General features: G+C 40.9%; 1 protein-coding gene across 1 annotated transcript; it reads right to left on the reverse strand.

The window, feature by feature from the left end:
- Window positions 1–14: 14 nt before the first annotated feature.
- slc35g2b (solute carrier family 35 member G2b) lies at window positions 15–8,162 on the reverse strand. The gene is made up of 2 exons (XM_079805573.1): window positions 7,753–8,162; window positions 15–1,854 (listed from the first exon to the last, which is right to left on the reverse strand). Exon 2 carries the CDS (start codon window positions 1,832–1,834, stop codon window positions 590–592), a length of 1,245 nt encoding a protein of 414 aa, XP_079661699.1. The 5' UTR covers window positions 1,835–1,854; window positions 7,753–8,162; the 3' UTR covers window positions 15–589.
- Between the last annotated feature and the right edge of the window lie 1,912 nt (window positions 8,163–10,074).

Raw genomic sequence — 10,074 nt, forward strand, 5'->3', positions numbered from 1 at the left:
TATCTTTTTTATTTACACACTTGTGCCTTCGAACTGTTATATAAACGCAATATCACACTCGTAGCCGTGCAAAATGGCTGTATATCAGTGGTTACCTACGGATGAAGCACAGCCATGCTGATATACAGTCATATCGCACTGCTACTCGTGTGATGTTGCTCATAAAATATAATATAAATTTAGGTTGGATCAGTAAAATTTGGGTAAATCAGCTGAGTACCACTTCAATATAAAAACAAAAAGTGAAACATCTGTCGCAGAAATTGCAATGCTGCAGTCTGATTTATCTGTCTGAGTATCCAATCCCACTGTTTATAGATTTAGACTGTGTACTCTTGCTTCAGTGACGCTCGGAAAGGAAATCAATGCTATCAGAGGGGAGCACTATGGATCACTGTTTATTTTCACACATCAACAGTTAGCAAAGACATTACACCAATGGCACTCTTCCAACGACACGATTCGAAATAAATGCCGAAGATCCAGACATTCAATGCACATTTGTAAGAGAAGGGGGCCGGGAAACACTGCACACACACGCACATATACATGCCCCCTCATGCGCTCAAGTACACACACATCGACGCTCTCATTTGATCGGCGAGTCCAGAATCTCCTGGTAATCTTGTCGGATGGCCCGGCCCACCCTGTAAAGCTTGAGACCCGTCAGGACGAACACGCTGACCATGATAACCAGCGCTCCTAAGACGTCGTAGACGGACGGGACCATCCTCAACACGATAAGCTGGAGAAACATGGCTACCACGATCTCCAGATGCTGCACGGTGCTGACCAGAGCGGGGTGGAACTTGTTGAGGGCGTAGTAGACACCCAGAAACGCCACGGTGGAGCAAATGCAGATTCCCGTGAGGTAGCCCCACGTCTCGCCGTCCAAGGGAATGATGGGTTCTTGCATGATGAACATAGTGGACGCCCCCCACACGGTTCCCGTCCAGCCGAACGTGAAGAGCGCCGCCCACATGCTGACGCGCTCTTTGATGGCCCGGTACACGATCATGGACAGGGCGGCGGTCAGACCTGCCATTACAGTCATCGTATAGCCAAACGCTTCTTTCCAGAATCCCAGAGGGGAATTTTCCTCATCTGCGATGTTGGGGATCATCACGAGGCATAGTCCGAAGAGACTTCCTACGACCGCCACTACGTCCGTGTAACCGAGGCGCTCATCTAAAAGCAAGAAGGCCAGAATGGCGCTGAAGACCGTGGTGGTGGCCCGCCACATGATGGTGCCGTTGCTGGGTGGAACGATCGCGAAGGACGTGTACGCGCACGTGATGGAGATGACGTTGCAAACCCCGTAGAAGAACAAACGCAGTCGATAGCCCTTCGGCCCGAAGGGAGCCTCTTTGTAGTAGAGGACCACCAGTATGGACAACACTTGGATCACCGAGCGGATGAAGATGAGCTCTAATGATGGCACTTTGGAGCGGTCGGCCGCCAGGCGTGTAACGAGAGCCACGCAGCCGTGTGCAATAGCCGCCCCGAAAAGGGCACCCCAAGTGACCCGCGAGGCCAAGACCGAGGCTTCCCCGAAGCTCGCCAGCTGCCCGCCGACCCCTTTCTCTCTCGGCTCGGCCTTGGGACGAGAATCCATAGTGCCGAATAAAGTCCTGCCTTGACCGCTTTCTGACACCAGTCTCTTGTTTGGGTTGTTGTCCATGAACGAGCCGAAGTCCTCAAAAGACGGAGCGTCATCGTATCCCTCGTCGCCCGGCTGGGGGAAATGCGTGGCGTATTTCACCGTGACGGTGTTGGGGTGAATTTTAACCCTCTTTTTGGAGCCGTACTGCTGCCTTGTGGGGGACGGATCCATTTTCTTCAGCTACAGAAGAGCTGCGAAACACACAAACATCAGAGGATTAACTCATGGTGTAAACTAGGGCTGCGCAATATATAGAAATTATCGAAATATCGCAATATGCATATCGCAAGGGCACACAATATCTGAATGATTTTAATAGGCTACTTCAACATTGTGAAAAGTGTACGTTTTAGGTCGACGCATATAGCAGAGAATAGTCTGAACACATGACTGTTACTTATGTGACTTGCTTGACGTTAAAAAGAGTTATTCAAAAACAACTCCTTGCGGTCTCACGCTGTCTGACACACACACCGAAATGTGCGCACAAGCCGTTCTTTTTTTCGTGTTTGTTACACACTCGAACTGTCAAATACACACACAGTTATGTCAAAACGGCTGTCTTGATGAGTATTCATGTAAACACTGTCGGTTATGCTTTAAGTGAAAGATATCAGTTGGGGAAAGAAATGGATTTTACACACTTAAAGCAATATCGTATCGCATATCGAATATCGCATTATTTAACAAGGATATCGCATTTTTCTTCAATATCGCACAGCCCTAGTGTAAACACATTCAAATATGTTAAAACAGAAGATATTAGCCTTTCTCGTTTCCCGTCCGTGACCCGGAAATCTATCGAACACAGCCATCTTGAAGGACATCTCAATTCTCTAATGGCATCACGAGGAATGAGGAAGCTTCCAGAGGAGTTATGAATGAGGTGTATCTTACTGTATGTGAAGCCTTACTGAAGCCATTCTTATCAAAAAACCTCCTTTGTCCCCCTTCACATCTGTCAATTTATGTTCTACCTTTGCAGTTTAAACCATTTCACATATTTCAACAGGGCATCTTGCTTTATTGTGTTTATTATGAACTTCTTAAATAACCAAACCTGAGCGACATAAGGGCATATCCCTTTGAGTGCAGCTGATGCCGCATTGAAGCAATGCTTGAGTGATAAAGAATATTACGATTTACAAATACGTTTCCTTCGTCATTGTTTTCTTTCCTTGCATCCTTATACAGCTGTAAAGGAAGTAAGGATAAGTAAACGAGGATGCACAAATAAGAAATAAGAAACACCTATTGAGTTCAAGTCGTACTTTAAAATGAAAATTCTGTTATTATTTACTCGTCTTCATGTCATTCCAAACCCAGATGCTGTAATTTGCCCAAAGAACACAAGAAGTTTATTTAAAAAAAATTATCTTCAAAGGAAATGGAGTTAGCGACAGATCGTTTTTTCCTATTCTGACATACATCCAAGGCAGAATAAGGGGCAGTTTACACGTCATTGTTTTAATTAAAAACGGAAAACTTTTTATGTCTTTTGGCAGTTCATTATTTACAGAACAACAGCGTTTTGGGGACCTGAAAAACGCAAATGTTTCAAAGTGCAAGTTTTTGAAAACGATACCATTATCATCTCTGTGATAACTACAAAAATGCTAATTTGTGCACTTTGTGCAATGTTAAGTGATGTGTTGTGTAAAAATGCCATGTGTGTACGAGGCGTTGAGCAAGTATTTGACGCTCAAGCGCTGAGCGTTCTGCGTTTTTTACTGGTCACCAAGAGTTGAAGAATGATCAACTTTGAGCAAAACGCAGCGCTCATCATTGTCACTTTTCACCCAACCATCCAATCACAGTGGAGGAGGGGCAGGACAAATACAACACCGACCAACCACCACATTCGGCTTGTTCACTCTCAGAAAAAAAGGTACAGTGGAGGTACAATTTTGATCCTTGGGGAACAAAACGTATAACTGTACCTTTAAAGGTACACATTGTTTTCCTCTACTTAGAGCAGGGGTAGGCCGGTTCGGTCCTAGAGAGACGCTGTCCTGCAGAGTTTGGCTCCAACCCTGAAAGACATCTATAGAAACTCTTATTGAGAATTAACAGAGGTTTAGATGTTGATGTTTTATTGAAAACACCATTATGGTGATCAGTGTTCCCTTTAGTTGGGCAGTTTGACTCTTGGCTTTTTATGTGAGCTTGTGGTTTTTGTTACAGTGTTAACAAAACACATAATCTGTTCAGATCAAAAGAAGCCATAAACAAAAATGTTAACAAATAATATTCACCAACAATACTTTCTTGCCACAGATCAGACTGAATTCTGATTTTCTAAATACATTCTAGGGGGGAAAAAGTTTAGACACATACAGATATCAAAAATCAGCATATGAATCTCAACAATGGTGACATACTTAATGCTGCAATGCATGCTGGGAGCCATGAGTTTTATACTATGGTGGCTTAGTAGGGTTTGAGCTAAACTCTGCAGGACATCAGCTCTCTAGGACTGAACTTGCCTACCCCTGACCCCTGAGGGTCCCACCCCAGTGACGGCCACTTGTACCTTAAAAGGTACACTTTTGTTCCCTGTTTTTTGAAGAGTGTACCACGTCAAAAGATGATAACAACAAGCATAATAAGAGAAAAATAATAATTTAAAACAAGAGCCAGAGAAAATACTTTACATTGCATAGACATTTTTATATAAAATCAATACAGAACCAACTATCTGTGAAATGAGATACTAGTAACACTTCCTCGGATATTCAGTATCATAGCAAGCAAAGAGTCTCAACTGAGAAAAACCTGCTGCGCTGCCAAAACGCTCTCAAGCGCTCACAGCGAGGCATTTTCAGCAGAGCGCCTAGCGTTTTCAGCCGGCTAAAACACTTTGTGGACACGCTACCTGAGGATTGTTCAATTATTCAATTAAAATACTTAAGGATTATTCAATTCATTTTGATGGAATTTTGCTTTTAATTAAATAAAGGCTTAAAATGCTTTGAGTGTGAAAATGGTGACGTCATGTGTATTACGAGTTCAGTGTATAGTTTCTTTACAAAGTGACATCGCCATCTACTGGCCAGGCAGCAGAATACAGCGTTTTTAATTGTTTTCACGGATCCGTGTGAACGGGGATCGTTTTGAAAACATTGTCGTCTGTACGGGAAAAATGCAAGAAATCTTTTCTGTTTTTAGTACACTGTTATCATGTAAACATACCCTAAATTATTGGGGAAGTCTGGCATAAATCACCAGAGAGGTCAAAACATTTTCATTAAACATTATGAGGTAAAATTATTTTTTAAAAATGAAGCATACACTGATGAATCGTTCACAATAAGCTCTAGTCTATAGCATGCATTTACAAAATAGGGTGAATTTTCATTCATGCAGTTTTTTTTCCTAACATAAAACCACCTTAAAAGTAGTCCACATTACTTTTCCACTATATTACAAGTTTTCCAAAGCCATTCAATAGTTTTGTGAGAAGAACAGAGGGAAATTTAAGTCATGATTTGCTTAAAATCTTTCCCTGCAGTGGGCTGACAGAGAACCTTCTCTGAACTTTGGCTAACGTTCAGGCAATGCTCTCTCAAAGTTATGAGCAAACATTCTTTCAGAAATGTTAATGGAATGTTTTGGGAATTTATCATTTATATTGATACATTCACACGAATTTATGTTTATATTTATGAAGTCTTTTTCTTTTATAAAAAAAAGTAACATTCAAAAGTAACGTTCCCTTAATGTTGACAAAAACAGGGGGGAAAAAATGTCATAACCTAAAGGTGCACTATGTAATTTTTACGTCCACTAGAGGTCGCCTATTCAAAACAAAGGTGGAGCTTGATTATGCCAAGTTTGAGCGCAGAATCTTAGGACATGTGTTCTGAATCCGAAATCGCCCCTAAACCCTCAATCACTATTCCCTACTTTAGTCCAGTCCACTAATACAGTTCACTTGAAGGAGTGAATGAAAACAAGTGAGAACAAATTTGGACAGCCGCTGTGTGTACATGAAGCAGAAGCAGGACCGAGTGTAGTGGAGCTGAGGAACCGCTGGAGCGATTGTTGATAAGTTGAACGCAACACACGCCTCGCGGGCAGCGGGACTTTTATTATGACACAGTCATCTGCTCCATCTCCGCTTTTCCGGTCATGAGTATGAGGTAACGCAGCTCTGTTGATCATATTAGACACATATTAGAAAATGATGCTATGACGTTACTCTGTGCGTTCTCTCTGCGGCTGCTATGGCACTTGTTCACACTGCAGTGAGAGTAAAGTGTTTCTGCAAAATAAAACCAGAAACAGAGGGGAACGCAGATATGATGCAATTGACAGGCGACTCCCTCACACGTCCCGGTTCCTTGGTTAAAACAGCAATTTTCTCACGATTTATAAATAATTGGAAACATTTGGGATATTGTAAGTACTCAAATGATCAATATAACACTGGCCTAGTGGTTTTTGGATATTTCACTGCAAAAATGTTACATATTGCAGCTTTAATATGAATATAAATCATTTTTAAATATTTTTTTGTTATGAAACGCTATGACCAAATCATTGAATCAGTAAGTTGAGTTTGAGAACCAGATCAGCATTTTGTTCAGTTGAATTTGTGTGCTCAGAATCAAGTGGTTCACTGAAAATTGACTTAATAATACACTCACAGGTTAACAACTCAATGGAAGAGAACATTATTAGTGAATAATAACATACATTTCAATCTGTTCCTTATAATTGTATCGTACTTTAATGGAGTTTGTTGTCCTTTTTGAAGATTAGCAAACGTCACAATGAACGGTTATTGTATGGGGAAAAAATCTGCATAAAGATTATTTAAATTCCTCTTTTTGTGTAACAGCATATGGGCTTGGAATGACATGAGGATGAGTAAATACAATTTTTTATATTTTAAATGGAAGTGGGTCCATCTTTGACAGTTAACAATATAAGCATTTTTTTTTTGCCAACTCAATCTTGCACTGTGGTTTCACAGAAATGCAGAAGAGAATTTTACATAATTCATAACTCGCTGCTTCAATGGTCTCTCTCTCTCTCTCTCTCTCTCTCTCTCTCTCTCTCTCTCTCTCTCTCTCTCTCTCTCTCTCTCTCTCTCTTCTGCCCCATGTGTAAAGCAATGTCTATATTTAAGTGCTGTAGCGCCTGCTCAGATAAGCAGAATTTGATTCAGTGTGATGGGGTGAAGTTATGTAACGGGGAAGAATGCTAGAGAGTTGCATTATCAACCTCAGATATCATTTTAGCATTATTAAATCATGTTAAATATACTTTTGCATGTAAAATAAAATGTATTATGCTTATCGATCTATTTCTTTATGTACGAATTTCTTCTGAGTGCATCCCACAACTAAAAAAAATCTGGCCTGATTTTTTTCTCCCGATTGAAAGCAACATTGCCAACCAGCAAATGCCCCACCAGGGGGCAACAATATCAACAACATCCTCCTGATGAGAGCCCACCTATTATGCTCTAACCTCACAACTCGTAAAAATGACATATTATATGATACAGCTATTCGGAATCATAATGCATATTGTCCCCGTGGCAGACTGCAGACAGGAAAGATCATGTTGAGGAAAGAAAGGATGATTTATTGGTGGTCTGCAGGGAGCACAGTCTTTGAACCGTTCGCTCTAATATCTGTAATAAATCTCCTGACAAATAATAGATGTGCATTTATTGCATTTATTATTATAAAAAAAAAAAACAGTAAATAAAACAGAAAGAGAGAGAGAGGGGGGTGGGGGGTGGAGAAGAAAATAGAAAATGTGTTACAAGCTATTTATTTAATCCGTGAACGATCTCTCTTGCATGTTTGTATTGTTATTTTACATTTATTTGCATGCAATTTCGTGCAAATCCACTAATTGCAAAAATTGCACGCAGCTTGAAATACTTAACTTGCACAAAATGATGCCCGCATTTCTCTACGCTTTTAAACATTGTTGCACAAAAACGCACATGCAGCAATCAAAACGCCTTATATTTATTACCCCCCCCCCCCCCCCTTCTGCAAATATCGCCAGCGCAAATGCATCTCCATATTGCGCATTAAATGCATCAAATCAAGCGGTTTATTACTCACCACGCTTCTTTCAAAGAAAGGATCCGGGTGTCTTTAAAGCTCTTGGGAATTAAACATAAACGTTTGAATTCACTGGCGTCAAGATATCGAGAATTGCGCTTGCCATGTCTCCATCCTTTCCTCATGGACGCGCTGGACGTCTCCAAGGTGCGCGCATCATCCGCGCGATGCTCCACACGCCTCCTGATGCTCGTGTTTCGGCTGGGGTGACAGAGAGAGGCGATGCTCCCCTAGACAAACCCCCTTGTTTCCTGTCTGATAGCAGAGTGAGGGTGGGGTAGACCATGTGAATACTGCTTCAGCCTAACACCATCATCTTCATCGTCATAAGAAACACATGCATGCTGAGTTGATCTTATTTTTAGTAGGAAATAAATGTGCACTGTGCTGCCCTCAGTCTCTCATCTCTTATCCGACGTCGATTAATTATTCTGAATTTAATAAATCCTCCCAGTACCTCGTTTTGCTTATCTACACTTGATTCAAATAAGCCTGCACTAGGAGCAAAAAAAGATTTTCACACTGATTTAACATCTTTTTAAATGTTGAGTTAAGCAACATTTCTAGTCATATGGAATGGGGGATAACAGCTTTTAAGCAAACGATAAAGCCATGCTCCAGTCAAAGGTAAAATGAGAAGCAATGCAGCAGTAGAATATGACCATCCATGTTTCACAGCGCACAACCAATCATAAACGTCCTCAATGTTTGGCTCAGAAGATTTCATGCATGGAACCTCATTCATGAAAAACAAGCAGAATAAATGTGTGTTCATCACTCTTACACAAACTGTAAATTGTTGAATTTCTCTGTTAATTATTAGTATGTAAAGTTATTCTTACGTTAAAACGTTGAATTTCAGAGTAAATCATTCATGAAATTATATTTGTGTAAATTGTTCGAAAAAAAAATTCTTATTTATTATTCTTATTATTCTTATATACTGAACAAAATTATAAACGCATCACTTTTGTTTTTGCCCCCATTTTTCATGAGCTGAACTCAAAGATCTAAGACTTTTTCTATGTCCACAAAAGGCCTATTTCTTTCAAACATTGTTCCCAAATCTGTCTAAATGTGTGTTAGTGAGCACTTCTCCTTTGCCGAGATAATCCATCCACCTCCCAGGTGTGGCATATAGAGATGCTGATTTTATCACAGCACAATGCCACAGATGTCGCAAGTTTTGAGGGAGCGTGCAGTTGGCAAGCTGACTGCAGGAATGTTCACCAGAGCTGTTGCCCGTGAATTGAATGTTCATTCTACCATAAGGTGTCTCCAAAGGCGTTTCAGAATTTGGCAGTACATCCAACCGGCCTCACAACCACAGACCACATGTAACCACACCTGCCCAGGACCTCCACATCCAGCATCTTCCCCATGTTTTATCGCCTATAAACCATTTTTCTACGTGAATAAATTCCTGCCTAAATCATTCTTATGTGAATTGTCGAATTCCTGTGTAAATTGTTAAATCTTACATGAATTGTCGAATTTATGTGTAATTCGTTAAATCATTCATGTGAATTTTCAAATTTCTGTGTAAATCCTAAAGCAATTTTTACAAGAATTTTTGAATTTCTGTCTAAATCATTAAATCACTTTTATAGTGCATCACTTTTTCCACATTTTGTTATATTACAGCCTTATTCCAAAATGGATTAATGCATTTTTCTCAAAATTCTACAAACAACACCCCATAATGACAACATGAAAGAAGTTTGTTTGAAATCTTTGCAAATTTATACAAAATAATCACATGTACATAAATATTCACAGCCTTTGCTCGATACCTTGTTGAAGCACCTTTGGCACCAATTACAGCCTCAAGTCTTTTTGAGTATGATTCTACAAGCTTGGGACCTATTTTTGGGCAGTTTCTCCCATTCTTCTTTGCAGGACCTCTCAAGCTCCATCGGGTTGGATGGGGAGCGTCGGTGCACAGCCATTTTCAGATCTCTCCAGAGATGTTCAATCGGGTTCAAGAATGGGCTCTGGCCACTCAAGGACATTCACTGAGTTTTCCTGTAGCCACTCCTTTGTTATCTTGGCTGTGTGCTTAGGGTCGTTTTTCTGTTGGAAGATGAACCTTTGCCCCAGTCTGAGGTCCAGAGCGCTCTGGAGCAGGTTCAAGGATGTCTCTGTACATTGCTGCATTCATCTTTCCCTCAATCCTGACTAGTCTCCCAGTTCCTGCCGCTGAAAAACATCCCCACAGCATGATGCTGCCACCACCATGCTTCACTGTAGAGATGGGATTAGCCAGGTGATGAGCGGTGCCTGGTTTCGCTTGCCATTCAGGCCAAAGAGTTCAATCTTTGT

The sequence above is a fragment of the Gobio gobio genome, assembly GCF_949357685.1.
Source record: "Gobio gobio genome assembly, chromosome: 23".
NCBI lineage: Eukaryota > Metazoa > Chordata > Actinopteri > Cypriniformes > Gobionidae > Gobio > Gobio gobio.